Genomic DNA, 17,702 nt, shown 5'->3' with positions numbered 1-17,702 from the left:
GGGAGTTACGAGTGGTGTGGGGGAGTTACGTGCGGTGTGGGGGAGTTACGTGCGGTGTGGGGGAGTTACGTGTGGTGTGGGGGAGTTACGAGTGGTGTGGGCGAGGTACGTACGGTATGGGGGAGTTACGTGTGGTGTGGGGGAGTTACGAGTGGTGTGGGGGAGTTACGTGCGGTGTGGGGGAGTTACGTGTGGTGTGGGGGAGTTACGTGTGGTGTAGGGGAGTTACGTGTGGTGTGGGGGAGTTACGTGTGGTGTAGGGGAGTTACGTGTGGTGTAGGGGAGTTACGTGTGGTGTGTGGGAGTTACGTGTGGTGTAGGGGAGTTACGTGTGGTGTGGGGGAGTTACGAGTGGTGTGGGGGGAGTTACGTGTGGTGTGGGGGAGTTACGTGTGGTGTGGGGGAGTTACGAGTGGTGTGGGGGGAGTTACGTGTGGTGTGGGGGAGTTACGAGTGGTGTGGGGGGAGTTACGTGTGGTGTGGGGGAGTTACGTGTGGTGTAGGGGAGTTACGTGTGGTGTGGGGGAGTTACGTGTGGTGTGGGGGGAGTTACGTGTGGTGTGGGGGGAGTTACGTGTGGTGTGGGGGAGTTACGTGTGGTGTGGGGGGAGTTACGTGTGGTGTGGGGGAGTTACGTGTGGTGTGGGGGGAGTTACGTGTGGTGTGGGGGAGTTACGTGTGGTGTGGGGGGAGTTACGTGTGGTGTGGGGGAGTTACGTGTGGTGTGGGGGAGTTACGTGTGATGTGGGGGGAGTTACGTGTGGTGTGGGGGAGTTACGTGTGGTGTGGGGGAGTTACGTGTGGTGTGGGGGGAGTTACGTGTGGTGTGGGGGAGTTACGTGTGGTGTGGGGGAGTTACGTGTGGTGTGGGGGAGTTACGTGTGGTGTGGGGGAGTTACGAGTGGTGTGGGGGGAGTTACGTGTGGTGTGGGGGAGTTACGTGTGGTGTGGGGGAGTTACGTGTGATGTGGGGGAGTTACGTGTGGTGTGAGCCCATAAGATACAGGAAGTGAAAGTTGGGCGCCCCCAGGGGAGTACGGCAGGTGGGGAGCAGGCACGTGTATAGGGGTGTGGGTTGAGTAGCAAGCCTTACATTCCCCCGTCGCTCTGGTACAATCCACATCTCTCTCTCTCTCTCTCTCTCTCTCTCTCTCTCTCTCTCTCTCTCTCTCTCTCTCTCTCTCTCTCTCTCCCCCCGCCCCACTCTGCCCCAGACACATGTGTCCTACCGTGGATTATGTTGTCACTATACTGCTTGTATTAACAGTGATGTTGCTGTTAATGTTACTATTAACAGTTAACCTCAGAGTGAAAGTGCAGACCTTATATCCTGCTGAGATGGTTAGCGGGGTGAGGGCTGGGGAGATATGCCCATTTTGTGCACCCTTGCCAAGGCCCCTTTAGTGCATGGAGAGAGTATGGCAGGTGGGGTAATGGGGAGGCTAAGGCAGGTGGGGTAATGTGGAGGTTTAGGCAGGTGGGGTAATGTGGAGGTTAAGGCAGGTGGGGTAATGGGGAGGTTAAGGCAGGTGGGGTAATGGGGAGGTTAAGGCAGGTGGGGTAATGTGGAGGTTAAGGCAGGTGGGGTAATGTGGAGGTTTAGGCAGGTGGGGTAATGTGGAGGTTAAGGCAGGTGGGATAATGTGGAGGTTAAGGCAGGTGGGGTAATGTGGAGGTTAAGGCAGGTGGGGTAATGTGGAGGTTAAGGCAGGTGGGGTAATGTGGAGGTTAAGGCAGGTGGGGTAATGTGGAGGTTAAGGCAGGTGGGATAATGTGGAGGTTAAGGCAGGTGGGGTAATGTGGAGGTTAAGGCAGGTGGGGTAATGTGGAGGTTAAGGCAGGTGGGGTAATGGGGAGGTTAAGGCAGGTGGGATGATGGGAAGAGTAAGTTTAAGAACAGCCAACCACTGAACATTATTCGAGTCAGTATATTTACCTCCCCACAGGCTCTGGCCTGCCGCACGGGACATTCCTGTCACCTTACACGTAACCTCACTGTAGAGTACTACAGGTACACATATGGGTCAGTAAGAGGCAAGGGTCGAACCGTCGTGTTCAAGGATCGTACCGTCGTGCTCAAGGGTCGTGTCGTCGTGCTCAAGGGTCGTATCGTCGTGCTGAAGGGTCGTACCGTCATGCTCAAGGGTCGTACCGTCGTGCTCAAGGATCGTACCGTCGTGTTCAAGGATCGTACCGTCGTGCTTAAGGGTCGTACCGTCGTGCTCAAGGATCGTACCGTCGTGCTCAAGGATCGTACCGTCGTGTTCAAGGATCGTACCGTCGTGCTCAAGGGTCGTACCGTCGTGCTCAAGGATCGTACCGTCGTGTTCAAGGGTCGTACCGTCGTGCTCAAGGATCGTACCGTCGTGCTCAAGGATCGAACCGTCGTGCTTAAGGGTCGTACCGTCGTGCTTAAGGGTCGTACCGTCGTGTTCAAGGGTCGTATCGTCGTGTTGAAGGATCGTACCGTCGTGCTTAAGGATCGTACCGTCGTGCTCAAGGATCGTACCGTCGTGTTCAAGGGTCGTATCGTCGTGTTGAAGGATCGTACCGTCGTGCTTTAGGATCGTACCGTCGTGCTTTAGGATCGTACCGTCGTGCTCAAGGATCGTACCGTCGTGCTCAAACATTTAACCTCTGGCAGGGTTTATGTTTAGGTCACGACTGGCTGGCATCATGTACGCATTTTGTGTCGGGATGTAAGGGACATGGTACAGTGTGTACGACGTGTGTGTGTGTGTGTGTGTGTGTGCCAGATGCCTCACCTATGCTGGAGTGTAGAGAGTGGGTACAGACCTGAGCAGCACCACGCTCTCACCTGCATACACACGTGTGTGTGTGTGTGTGTGTGTGTGTGTGTGTGTGTGTGTGTGTGTCTGTGTTACAGGGAGAGAGTTTTACACTCGAGTCGCCTTGTCTCTCAACCTTGTGTGTATGTATCATGTCTCTTCTCCTGTGTATGCACACACATACACACACACACACACACACACACACACACAAACACACACACACACACACACACATATATACACCTCAGCCTAAGCCAACTACCCATATATAGACCATCCTCCAGGGGAGGATGAACACCTGGGCTGGGTGTAGGCCGACTGCCACGCTCAGGATTCGAACCCATATGGGTCCGACCCCGTGTTAGCTCATGCTGACTCATGGTCAGTAACCCTGACCACGACACCACGGAGGCCCGTTTGTGTGTGTGTGTGTGTGTGTGTGTGTGTGTGTGTCCGATAATAGAATTCATAGACAGCTCCGAGAACAGTTATCGTCCCCGCTCGTCACCCCGGACGCACAGACGGACTCACAGACGCAGACCACTGGCAGTATTCACCCTTCCCTGGGAGGAAGGTGTTCACTGCCATATGAATCTGCAATCAGGACGGGTGCAGGTTGTGCCGACGCCAGCAGCTGCCAGCTACAGGGTGGGGGGTTTACAGGATGGAGATGTGATTTTGTGCACTTTGTGAAGCGTTGGAACCTAACAGTTACTCCGCGATTCTTGGCGTGAGGAAATATTTCCAAAGACTCTCAGCTGTTTATGTAACCTATAGATTTTGGCTTTAAAAGATATTTATATACCTAAGGATATTAATTTAGTTGTACTGTACGATATTAAAGGAGTTACATGTAGTTAGATGGAACTATATATAGTTGGGTAAAGAAATTTCCTAAAAGTTTCAAGATATTTATAGAAAAAGATGAAATTTCGATTCCCTTAAAAGACTTGAACAATAGAGAAACAAATTATTATTATTATTATGCATTTCTCCCGCCAGTTAGATGGTAGTACTGCAGTTGTGGGTATGACAGACTGAGGCAGGCCTCCCCTCCACTCCATTCACTGACCACTGGTCCAGTGCCACACCCCGCTACCTGTGGTCCAGTGCCACCCTCACCACCCCCCTACCACTGGTCCAGTGCTACACCCCGCTACCTGTGGTCCAGTGCCACACCCCGCTACCTGTGGTCCAGTGCCACCCTCACCACCCCCCTACCACTGGTCCAGTGCTACACCCCGCTACCTGTGGTCCAGTGCCACACCCCGCTACCTGTGGTCCAGTGCCACCCTCACCACCTCCCTACCACTGGTCCAGTGCCACACCCTGCTACTTATGGTCCAGTGCCACACCCCGCTACCTGTGGTCCAGTGCCACCCTCACCACCTCCCTACCACTGGTCCAGTGCCACACCCTGCTACTTATGGTCCAGTGCCACACCCCGTTACCTATGGTCCAGTGCCACCCTCACCACCTCCCTAACACTGGTCCAGTACCACACCCACCACCCCTTGCCACCGGTCAACTCACTGTGTGCATCACCGTACGAGGAACTTACAACAAGCAATTACTTTTAAATTTCTAATTAGCATTTTAAAGTAACCATGACGTCACGTTCCCCGGGCAGGTTTCCAGACCGCCATATGACACATGACCCTTCTGGTCATGTGACGTCACACCGTTACCTTTACGACCCTGTGGTCATGACACCTTGGTGGTGTGGTAGGTTAGGGACGTCCCCCCGCTTTCGCTGACGATGCCACATACCCGTCAACGTTGTCATATGCCACTGGCGGTGTCACGTGCCACACACCCGCTGACGATGCCATCTGCCACTCCTCATCGCACCAGCTGACACCTCCTCTTCCTCCTGTGTAAGGATAGACATCGTGTCTGTGGCTACATGGAACACATTTTCGGGTATTGCCGAGTCAGGGGTTCGATGCTAATGTGTGTTCAGTGTTTGCAGCATTAAGAGGTTGTGGCGGTGGTGTGTGAGACGGTATACACTACACCTGCCACAGGACGATGCTCATGGTGTACATGTCAAAAATGTTCCTGTTTATAACATCGTTGGGAGACTAACAGTGTCGTAAGCAAGGACTCACGTAGTATCGAGCTGAAGATCCCACTCCTAGTAGTGTTCAGTGCCTGTAAGGAGTCGGACCAGAACTTGTAAGAGAGATAAAGGGAAAGGATTCACACGATCAATACATTAACACGGGCGTCAAGATGGTGTTTTTCGGCAACAAGGAAGACCGCAGCTTCCTCCTGCACTCCTTCGAGAAGTTCTCGTCCCCCAAGCCAGACGTTCCTGATGGTAAGTGGCCAGCGCCTCCCTGTACAGCCGTCCCTCCTCCTCATTCATTACCTCCTGCTATCAAGACTCAGGTGTAGCTAGATTTTGTTAGGCTTTTTTAAATGCATGTTTAGATTGAAAGCAGTGTGTATATATATATATATATATATATATATATATATATATATATATATATATATATATATATATATATATATAATTATTTATTTATTTATTTATTATACTTTGTCGCTGTCTCCCGCATTAGCGAGGTAGCGCAAGGAAACAGACGAAAGAAAGGCCCAACCCACCCACATACACATGTATATACATACACGTCCACACACAGCACATATACATACCTATATATCTCAACGTATACATATATATACACACACAGACATATACATATATACACATGTACATAATTCATACTGTCTGCCTTTATTCATTCCCATCGCCACCCCGCCACACATGAAATAACACCCCCCTACCCCCGCATGTGTACGAGGTAGCGCTAAGAAAAGACAACAAAGGCCACTTTAGTTCACACTCAGTCTCTAGCTGTCATGAATAATGCACTGAAACCACAGCTCCCTTTTCACATCCAGGCATCACAGAACTTTCCATGGTTTACCCCAGACGCTTCACATGCCCTGGTTCAATCCATTGACAGCACGTCGACCCCGGTATACCACATCGTTCCAATTTACTCTATTCCTTGCACGCCTTTCACCCTCCTGCATGTTCAGGCCCCGATCACTCAGAATCTTTTTCACTCCATCTTTCCACCTCCAATTTGGTCTCCCACTTCTTTCTCCTTGTTCCCTCCACCTCCGACACATAAATCCTCTTGGTCAATCTTTCCTCACTCATTCTCTCCATGTGACCAAAGCATTTCAAACACCCTCTTCTGCTCTCTCAACCACACCCTTTTTATTACCACATATCTCTCTTACCCTTTCATTTCTTACTCGATCAAACCACCTCACACCACATATTGTCCTCAAACATCTCGTTTCCAGCACATCCACCCTCCTCTGCACAACTTTATCTAGAGCCCACGCCTCGCAACCTTATAAAATTGTTGGAACCACTATTCCTTCAAACATACCCATTTTTGCTTTCCAAGATAACGTTCTCGCCTTCCACACATTCTTCAACGCTCCCAGAACTTTCACCCCCCTCCCCCACCCTATGATTCACTTCCACTTCCATGGTTCCATCCGCTGCCAAATCCACTTCCAGATATCTAAAACACTCCACTTCCTCCAGTTTTTCTCCATTCAAACTTACCTTCCAATTGACTTGTCCCTCAGCCCTACTGTACCTAATAACCTTGCTCTTATTCGCATTTACTCTCAGCTTTCTTCTTTCACACACTTTACAAACTCAGTCACCAGCTTCTGCAGCTTCTCACACGAATCAGCCACCAACGCTGTATCATCAGCGAACAATACCTGACTCACTTCCCAAGCCCTCTCATCCACAACAGACTGCATACTTGCCCCTTGCATTCACCTCCCTAACAAACCCATCCATAAACAAATTAAACAACCATAGAGACACCACGCACCCCTGCCGCAAACCAACATTCACTGAGAACCAATCACCTTCCTCTGACCCTACACGTACACATGCCTTACATCCTCGATAAAAACTTTTCACTGCTTCTAACAACTTGCCTCCCACACCATATATTCTTAATACCTTCAACAGAACATCTCTATCAACTCTATCATATGCATTCTCCAGATCCATAAAAGCTACATACACATCCATTTGCTTTTCTAAGTATTTCTCACATACATTCTTCAAAGCAAACACCTGATCCACACATCCTCTACCACTTCTGAAACCTCGCTGCTCTTCCCCAATCTGATGCTCTGTACATGCCTTCACCCTCTCAATCAATACCCTCCCATATAATCTCCCTGGAATACTCAACAAACGTATACCTCTGTAACTTGAGCACTCACTTTTATCCCCTTTGCCTTTGTACAATGGCACCATGCAAGCATCCCGCCAGTCCTCAGGCACCTCACCATGAGTCATACATACATTAAATAACCTTACCAACCAGTCAACAATACAGTCACCCCCTTTTTTTTTTTAATAAATTCCACTGCAATACCATCCAAACCCGCTGCCTTGCCGGCTTTCATCTTCCGCAAAGCTTTTACTACCTCTTCTCTGTTTACCAAATCATTCTCCCTAACCCTCTCACTTTGCACACCACCTCGACCAAAACACCCTATGTCTGCCACTCTATCATCAATCACATTCAACAAACCTTCAAAATACTCACTCCATCTTCTCACATCACCACTACTTGTTATTACCTCCCCATTAGCCCCTTGTCTTACGCACTTTGTTTACCTCCTTCCAAAACATCTTTTTATTCTCCCTAAAATTTAATGATACTCTCTCATCCCAACTCTCATTTGCCCTCTTTTTCACCTCTTGCACCTATCTCTTGACCTCCTGCCTCTTTCTTTTATACATATCCCAGTCATTTGCATTATTTCCCTACAAAAAACGTCCAATTGCCTCTTTCTTTTCTTTCACTAATACTCTTACTTCTTCATCCTACCACTCACTACCCTTTCTAATCAACCCACCTCCCACGTTTCTCATGCTACAAGTATCTTTTGCGCACGCCATCACTGGTTTTCCTAAATACATCCCATTCCTTCCCCACCCCCCTTACGTCCTTTGTTCTCACCTTTTTCCATTCTGTACTCCTGGTACTTCCTCACAAAAGTCTCCTTCCCAAGCTCACTTACTCTCACCACTCTCTTTACCCCAACATTTTTTCTTTTCTGAAAACCTTTACAATTCTTCACCTTGGCCTCCACAAGATAATGATCAGACATCCCTCCAGCTGTACCTCTCAGCACATTAACATCCAAAAGTCTCTCTTTTGCGCGCCTATCAATTAACACGTAATTCAGTAACGCTCTCTGGCCAATTCTCCTACTTACATACGTATACTTATGTATATCTTTCTTTTTAAACCAGGTAATTCTAATCACCAGTCCTTTTTCAGCACATAAATCTACAGGCTCTTCACCATTTCCGTTTACAACACTGAACAGCCCATGCACACCAATTATTCCCTCAACTGCCACATTCCTCACTTTTGCATTCAAATCACCTATCAATATAACCCGGTCTCGTGCATCAAAACCACTAACACACTCACCCAGCTGCTTCCAAAACACTTGCCTCTCATGATCTTTCTTCTCATGCCCAGGTGCATATGCACCAATAATCACCCATCTCTCTCCATCCACTTTCAGTGTTACCCATATCAATCTAGAGTTTACTGTCTTACACTCTATCACATACTCCCACCATTCTTGTTTCAGGACTAGTGCTAATCCTTCCCTTGCTCTTGTCCTCTCACTAACCCCTGACTTTACTCCCAAGACATTCCCAAACCACTCTTCCCCTTAACCCTTGAGCTTTGTTTCACTCAGAGCCAAAACATTCAGGTTTCTTTTTTCTCATCTTGGTTACATCCACATACATTTAGACACCCCAGTCTGAGCCTTCGAGGAGGAGGAGCACTCCCCGCGTGACTCCTTCTGTTTCCCCTTTTAGAAAGTTAAGATACAAGGAGGGAAGGGTTTCCAACCCCCCGCTCCCGTCCCCTTTAGTCGCCTTTTACGACACGTGAGGAATGCGTGGGAAGTATTCTTTCTCCGCTATCCCCAGGTATATATATATATATATATATATATATATATATATATATATATATATATATATATATATATATATATATATATATATTCCTATGAGTCCACAGGGAAAATGAAACACGATAAGTTCCCAAGAGCACTTTTGTGTAATGATCACATCATCAGGGGGAGACAAGAGAGAAATATAAGTCAGTTGATATACGTCGAAGGGACGAAGCTAGGACGCCATTTGGTAAACATGCGATTGTCCAAGACAGACAGCGAGCGTTCATAAACTTATCATTTTACAAAGTTTATCAGCAGTAAAGTTATCTAATTTGTATAGACCATCACTAATATCAAGACTATAATTGTTTGTGTATATATATTAGTGGTTCCAACAATTTTATACGGTTGCGAGGCTTGGGCTCTAGATAGAGTTGTGCGGAGGAGGGTGGATGTGTTGGAAATGAGATGTTTGAGGACAATATGTGGTGTGAGGTGGTTTGATCGAGTAAGTGATGATAGGGTAAGAGAGATGTGTGGTAGTAAAAAGAGCGTGGTTGAGAGAGCAGAAGAGGGTGTTTTGAAATGGTTTGGTCACATGGAGAGAATGAGTGAGGAAAGATTGACCAAGAGGATATATGTGTCAGAGGTGGAGGGAACGAGAAGTGGGAGACCTAATTGGAGGTGGAAAGATGCACTGAAAAAGATTTTGAGCGATCGGGGCCGGAACATGCAGGAGGGTGAAAGGCGTGCAAGGAATAGAGTGAATTGGAGCGATGTGGTATACCGGGGTCGACGTGCTGTCAGTGGATTGAACCAGGCCATGTGAAGTGTCTGGGGTAAACCATGAAAAGTTTTATGGTTCCTGGATGTGGAGAGGGAGCTGTGGTTTCGGTGCATTATGCATAACAGCTAGAGACTGAGTGTGAACGAATGTGGCCATTCTTGTCTTTTCCTAGCGCTACCTCGCGCACATGCGGGTGGAGGGGGTTGTCATTTCGTGTGTGGAGGGTTGGCGACGGGAATGAATATAGGCAGGAAATATTAATTATGTATATGTGTATATATGTATATGCCTGTGTATGTATATTTATATGTATATGTTGAAATGTATAGGTATGTATATGTGCGTGTATGTACGTATAAACATGTGTATATGGGTGGGTTGGGCCATTCTTTCGTCTGTTTTCTTGCGCTATCTCGCTAACGCGGGAGACAGCGACAAAGTATAATAGATAAATATAAATATATATCAGCAATCGTGTGCCATTCGGGAAGTACGTTCTAATATGTGCTATATGTACATATATCCATATGAAAATCATCAATTTTATTCAACTATTGAATAAATCTTTATATAATACAGTTGAAATCTGATATGAGCTGATTAGAAGTTTTCTAAAGCTTATCTTAATGAACTAAAAGTATTAGATAAATGAATTACACTAGATTTTTAAGGTTATCCACTCGCCACTACACTTGTTTCAATACTGACTCGTTTTCGTGGTCGTTATTTCAAACTGAGAATCATGGACAGGTTTCGGTAAAACTTTACAAACATTTAGATAAATTACAGCTATACCTAACATTTTGTATGAATAATTGATATAGGCTATGAATTAGTATTTATATAACTGTATAGGTTTTAAATCTTAGGATGAGCGAGATCTTAGGTTCACAGAAAACGTTATGTTTTTTTACGGGGAAACTAATATAACTTAGGTTAACCTTATTGTATATTTTGGTAAGGCTGCATTATTGCTATTTAACCCAGGTTTGGATAGCAGTGATTTAAGTATCCTCATGTGTAGTTCATCGTTTCCATGATGTAGCAAGAGAAAGTTATTAGAACGTTAAGGTATGGGTGGATTGCCGGCAATGTCGTCTCATTAATGAGAGACGGGGTTTTCATGAGTTGAACGATCTTGTAGAACTGACCAACTATATATAGAAAACGGGGTTTTCATGAGTTGCACGATCTTGTAGAACTGACCAACTATATATAGAAAACGGGGTTTTCATGAGTTGCACGATCTTGTAGAACTGACCAACTATAAATAGAAAACTGAACTGACAGGTGAGAGCTATGGTTATGGTGAGGGTGGCGGTTCATGGGAAGACTACAATGTTAAACACACTCACCCGCTGTGCTGGTACCACGGGGATTGAGGGATGGGGGGGGGAGGTGGAAGGAAATCCCTTCCGCTGTCCCACACACTCACTCACACGCCCCAGGGTGCATTATAAGCTGATTAGAATTGTAATGAGTCTCTCTCTCTCTCTCTCTCTCTCTCTCTCTCTCTCTCTCTCTCTCTCTCTCTCTCTCCCAGATATAATCTTATGGACAGATGACTTTGAAACCTACTTACGTGGCAGAAAAGAGGCGTAGATAGTGCATGTAGATACAGATAAAGGTGAAGGAATCACCATGGATCAGTAGAAGAAAGAGAACAGTCGCAGAGGCTGTAGTAAAACTCCGTGATTCATTCAGCCTTGTGGGTGTGAGCCACAGACCTACGTGAGGAAACAATACGATAGATCTTACCTTTAACAAATGACTTGACTTTGTTCTTAGATGAAACAGTCCTGTCAGTCCACAGCTTTATAGAAAATGTGACATTATGCAGCGTAGGGAAAATATTAATGTGAACGGAAATATATTAATGTGATCGGAATGTAGCCACCCAAGACAGCAGTGTATTGAGTCAATTTTCACCATGACAAGCCAGACTGGTGAGCGATCACTGGAAGAATTTCGATACAAATCGGAACGAGATCTTTCAAGGGCAGCAACCAACAACAAACGCAAGATTATACCGTGAGGAAACAAGACGTGTAATACGTGGCGTTACACCAGGGAAGAAAATGATATTTGAGCAGAACGAAAGATGCCAGGAGACAGAAAACGGTGGACAGATACAAGAGGAGCCCGGGGGAAGAGAAAACGAGACAAACAAAGATTTAAAAGAGTTCGGTGGCAAGATCAGTAATGCAGGAGAGAACAGATATTGGATGTAGAGAGTGCTATGCTAGTCATGCAAAGGAACCCAAAGTTATATATATATATATATATTTCTTTTTTCTTTCATACTATTCGCCATATCCCGCGTTAGCGAGGTAGCGTTAACAACAGAGGACTGGACCTTTGAGGGAATATCCTCACCTGGCCCCCTCCTCTGTTCCTTCTTTTGGAAAATTAAAAAAGAATAAAAACGAGAGGGGTGGATTTCCAGCCCCCCGCTCCCTTCCCTTTTAGTCGCCTACGACACGCAGGGAATACGTGGGAAGTATTCTTTCTCCCCTAGCCCCAGGAATGAATATATATATATATATATATATATATATATATATATATATATATATATATATATATATATATATATTTATCGAGGATGTAAGGCATGTGTACGTGTAGGAAGAGAGGAAAGTGATTGGTTCTCAGTGAATGTAGGTTTGCGGCAGGGATGTGTGATGTCTCCATGGTTGTTTAATTTGTTTATGGATGGGGTTGTTAGGGAGGTGAATGCAAGAGTTTTGGAAAGAGGGGCAAGTATGAAGTTTGTTGTGGATGAGAGAGCTTGGGAAGTGAGTCAGTTGTTGTTCGCTGATGATACAGCGCTGGTGGCTGATTCATGTGAGAAACTGCAGAAGCTGGTGACTGAGTTTGGTAAAGTGTGTGAAAGAAGAAAGTTAAGAGTAAATGTGAATAAGAGCAAGGTTATTAGGTACAGTAGGGTTGAGGGTCAAGTCAATTGGGAGGTAAGTTTGAATGGAGAAAAACTGGAGGAAGTAAAGTGTTTTAGATATCTGGGAGTGGATCTAGCAGCGGATGGAACCATGGAAGCGGAAGTGGATCATAGGGTGGGGGAGGGGGCGAAAATCCTGGAGCCTTGAAGAATGTGTGGAAGTCGAGAACTTATCTCGGAAAGCAAAAATGGGTATGTTTGAAGGAATAGTGGTTCCAACAATGTTGTATGGTTGCGAGGCGTGGGCTATGGATAGAGTTGTGCGCAGGAGGGTGGATGTGCTGGAAATGAGATGTTTGAGGACAGTGTGTGGTGTGAGGTGGTTTGATCGAGTAAGTAACGTAAGGGTAAGAGAGATGTGTGGAAATAAAAAGAGCGTGGTTGAGAGAGCAGAAGAGGGTGTTTTGAAATGGTTTGGGCACATGGAGAGAATGAGTGAGGAAAGATTGACCAAGAGGATATATGTGTCGGAGGTGGAGGGAACGAGAAGTGGGAGACCAAATTGGAGGTGGAAAGATGGAGTGAAAAAGATTTTGTGTGATTGGGGCCTGAACATGCAGGAGGGTGAGAGGAGGACAAGGAATAGAGTGAATTGGATCGATGTGGTTTACCGGGGTTGACGTGCTGTCAGTGGATTGAATCAGGGCAAGTGAAGCGTCTGGGGTAAACCATGGAAAGCTGTGTAGGTATGTTTATTTGTGTGTGTGGACGTGTATGTATATACATGTGTATGGGGGTGGGTTGGGCCATTTCTTTCGTCTGTTTCCTTGCGCTACCTCGCAAACGCGGGAGACAGCGACAAAGCAAAAAAGAAAATATATATATATATATATATATATATATATATATATATATATAAAGACAATACCCGTTGTATTCAATTGAAGATAAGGGAAACAGTGCCTGTCATTCACTATGTATATGGAAAATGAAACATACGAATTGTGAACAGACTCCCATAGCAAAACCAGGGATCGAGAATCTCGTAGACAAATCAGTTGCAAATAAAACGAAGCAGCGAGACAGTTTTCTGGGCAGAGGGCCTTGATAAACCATGATAACAGATGGTCAACCATGAGAGGAAATCAGGAGGGAAGTGGATTGGCTAAATTAGTTGAAAATTCCCTCCTAACTCCGACTCAAGGCATCGGACGAAGGACAGTATGAAAACCACCGCCATTATGGACTAACAACAAACATATGATACGTATGTTCCTGTGAAGTTTGTGAGTAGTTTCGAACCAGTGACCTCCATATCAAATCTTTTAGTTTTCCCCTTTAGCAATAATTTTACTTTACTTCCCATGTTGCTTAAATCCTTTAATGTGAATGTTGCCTTCAGCAACAATAATACTATAAGGAATATCTTAATCAGGAATTCACCAGAAAATTCTCCTGGGTGCATTTATAAATTTCCATGAAGAAATTATGATAAGTTTTATGTTGGTCAGACTGGTAAGGATCTTTCTGTTAGACTTGAGCAACATAAGTATAGTATAAGAACGGGACAAGAATCAAATGCCTTGTTTAATCACGTTAAAAACTATGATCATTGAATTGACTGAAGTAATACCATCTCAGTTATTAACTCTTTTACAACGAGAAATATAATTGAATCTTCTATTATTGAATTCACAAAGAATTATAATCGTAATGTTAGTGATGGTCTAAACAAATTGGATAAGTTTGTTGTTGAAATTTGTAAACAATTCACCTTCTTGTCTTGGACAATCGCATGTTTACCAAATGGCGTCCGAGCTACGTCTCTTCGTTGTATATCAACTGACTGTTATATTTCTCTCTTGTGTCTCCCCTCATGATGCGATTATTACACGAAAGTGCACTTGGGAACTGATCGTGGTTCATTTCCCCGTGGACTCATAGAAATATACTTTATCACGCGCAAAATTGTGATCCTTTCCAATATATGTATATATATATATATATATATATATATATATATATATATATATATATATATATATATATATATATTTGAGGGGATGGGCCTTTCTTCGTCTGTTTTCTGGCGCTACTGGCTGACGTGGGAAACGGCGATCGAGTAAAAAAAAAATTATATATATATATATATATATATATATATATATATATATATATATATATATATATATATATATATATATATTATTCCCTGGGGATAGGGGATTAAGAATACTTCCCACGTATTCCCTGCGTGTTGTAGAAGGCGACTAAAAGGGGAGGGAGCGGGGGGCTGGAAATCCTCCCCTCTCGTTTTTTTTTTTCTTTTTTTTTAATTTTCCAAAAGAAGGAACAGAGGGGGCCAGGTGAGGATATTCCAAAAAAGGCCCAGTCCTCTGTTCTTAACGCTACCTCGCTAACGCGGGAAATGGCGAATAGTTTGAAAGAAAAAGATATACATTATACATTATTATTATTATTATTATTATTATTATTATTATTATTTGACCATCCAAAGTTATGTAAAAATTATGTCTATAGCTGTATCATCCCCGTGTTTGTTAGCACTTTAACACTTTCATCCCTCTATCATCTTACACCATTTTTTTTTTCGTTCCACTTTGTTTTTGTGCATGTCTGCTGAAAACACCACCACAGGAAAGGAGGATATAACTGGCGGAGGCTACAGTCTTCCCTGTACCAAGGCTACTTGCAGGTACTTGCCTCCCCGCCTGAGCACCATCTCGCCAAGCCATGGCGAAAGTTTCTAGCCATGTTTAGGTTTGCTGGGTTAAAAAGCAGCCGAACATAAAGGTTTAAGTACATAATCGAGCTCGAATGTTTGTGTGTTCCGAGATTTTTTGGTTACCTATATACTGGTTCAGTCCGTTGACAGCATGTCAGTATACAAAAGGATAAAACGCCTGATTTAATGTCAAAAAGAAACGAGTTCTCCCGAATGATAAACCACAGCTAATCCTGATTGTAACTGCTGGTGTACCACAAGGTGCAGTCTTGGGTCCACCGTTAATTTTACAAGTCAATGAATGGTCCGGAGTTGGGTGTGAGAAGCAGATTCTCCGGATTTATCCGACTGGACGAAAATACGACGTGAAGAAAATTTCTGAGAATGATCACAGAAAACGTGTCCAAAATGACAAAAATGGTCACTTTGATTCGCAAAGTGGCTAGCTGAATTCATCGTAGACGAACATGAAGCACTGCGTCGTAATGAAAGTGATCAGAATATGTGATGTATAGAATATGTGATGTATAGAATAGCACCTGCAGTTGTCCACGGTGAAGAGGGAGCGTGAGTTGTCATCAGTAATGATCAGAGAGAGAGAGAGAGAGAGAGAGAGAGAGAGAGAGCAGCAGCAGCAGCAGACCCCCTTTGGTGACACCTTTGTAACTCGCTGATGATACCACACCCTGAGTGGTTAACACGGCTCTGGCGTGTCTGTGGTATCAAGCGGAGCAAAATCAAGATTGCTGTAGTCCTCAAGAGATGAGTCATATTAATGCCAGGCTGAGAATCACCCTCCGTGAGGTAAGAGTAACGGAGATGAAAAATATTCCTTCCCAGAAACGAAGACTCCGTAACGTTACCGCTGTATAAACGACAGCAGTAACGGGGACTGTAGAAGGCTAATGTGCAGCAGCGGGGAGCCGGTGATAGCTTTAAAAACTGCTGAGCGGAATTGCATTTTCTTGTCAAGTTAAACATTTTTTTTTTTCTTTTTTTTTACCAGACTACCCAGTCATGGGCCAATCAGGCCTCCTGTTGTCTGTCTATCACATATAAACTCAAGTAAACTACAAAATAGACTTATAGACCGAAGTCCGGAGGCGTCTGCGAAGCAGTAATAATGAGTCGACACCTCAGAGGAAATAATTTCTGACGTTGTTGTCAGGAAATAAATCGTCACAAATAAGGTTACCGAAATTTGGAATAACTTGGCCACAAATGCCGTAATTGACAGACGATAAGATCGTTCACGAGGGGTCTGGACGGTCATGTTGGCTGGGTAAATTAATGATCGTTAACTGGAGAGAAGAGGATAATGATCTTTAATTTCTCCAACTTTATGACGTGATTGCTCTCTCTCTCTCTCTCTCTCTCTCTCTCTCTCTCTCTCTCTCTCTCTCTCTCTCTCTCTCTCTCACGTACATTCATCATTCCACGCCGCGTCGTAACCTCGGATCGAACATGATTTGCTCTCCTCTAGTCTCCTTCCTCAGTGGCTGAGGGTCGGTCACCTAGCTACCGGAGCCCCTGCGGCAGGAGGGAGGCTCCTGGCCTGGCTGTGGCTCTGGGACGTGTTTATGTGAGGCAGTAGATGTGTTCCCCAAGATGTATCCTGACACTTGAAGCGGCCGAACACAGCCCAAGTTTCCCCAAGATCGCTAACTTGAGCCATCAGGGGCCACACAACATCACCTGCTCCTGTAGGAGATGGAGTGAGTCCCCTGAGTAGGTAGGTCGTTACAGAAGACGACCTCGTGACCCGGCATCTTATCTGACGGACCTGGACCTTGATGGGTCGCGTTCGGCGCGGCGACGTAAGGCCGGGTTGCGGGAGGTTGACCAGGCAGTCCTGCTGAGCGTCGCTCATTGTTTATAGAGACGAATTCTTCCGTGTTTCACGTACGGTACCCCAGCTGGAGGGAACGGGCTTTCCAATGTGGCTGTAGTACACACAGCCTGGGGTGGCTGCAGTACAGACAGCCTGGGGTGGCTGCAGTACAGACAGCCTGGGGTGGCTGCATTACACACAGCTTAGGGTGGCAGCAGTAAACACAGCCTGGGGAGGTTGCAGTACACAGCCTCGGGAGGTTGCAGTACACACAGCCTGGGGTGGTTGCAGTACACACAGCCTGGGGTGGCTGCAGTACACACAGCCTGGGGTGGCTGCAGTACACACAGCCTGGGGTGGCTGCAGTACACACAGCCTGGGGTGGTTGCAGTACACACAGCCTGGGGTGGCTGCAGTACACACAGCCTGGGGTGGCTGCAGTACACACAGCCTGGGGTGGCTGCAGTACACACAGCCTGGGGTGGCTGCAGTACACATAGCCTGGGGTGGCTGCAGTACACATAGCCTGGGGTGGCTGCAGTACACACAGCCTGGGGTGGCTGCAGTACACACAGCCTGGGGTGGCTGCAGTACACACAGCTTGAGGTGGCTGCAGTACACACAGCCTGGGGTGGCTGCAGTACACACAGCCT

At 45.7% G+C, this 17,702-nt stretch overlaps 1 protein-coding gene across 5 annotated transcripts in view; it reads left to right on the top strand.

The window, feature by feature from the left end:
* The window catches only part of vari (MAGUK p55 subfamily member vari), a 408,236-nt gene that overhangs the window by 95,413 nt on the left and 295,121 nt on the right, over nt 1-17,702 (top strand). Inside the window, exon 1 of one of the 5 annotated variants that reach the window (XM_071683760.1) lies at nt 4,756-5,115. The exons of the other annotated variants lie outside the window; for them this stretch is intronic. Within the exon in view, the coding sequence (XP_071539861.1) occupies nt 5,028-5,115 (88 nt within the window). The 5' untranslated portion in view covers nt 4,756-5,027. Of the gene's footprint in view, nt 1-4,755; nt 5,116-17,702 lie in introns of those variants that run through there. 5 annotated transcript variants of the gene reach the window in all.

This window comes from Panulirus ornatus, chromosome 37 (assembly GCF_036320965.1).
Source record: "Panulirus ornatus isolate Po-2019 chromosome 37, ASM3632096v1, whole genome shotgun sequence".
Lineage (NCBI taxonomy): Eukaryota > Metazoa > Arthropoda > Malacostraca > Decapoda > Palinuridae > Panulirus > Panulirus ornatus.
Note: the sequence above shows the minus strand (reverse complement) of the source record. Positions and strands in the feature narration are given on the sequence as shown.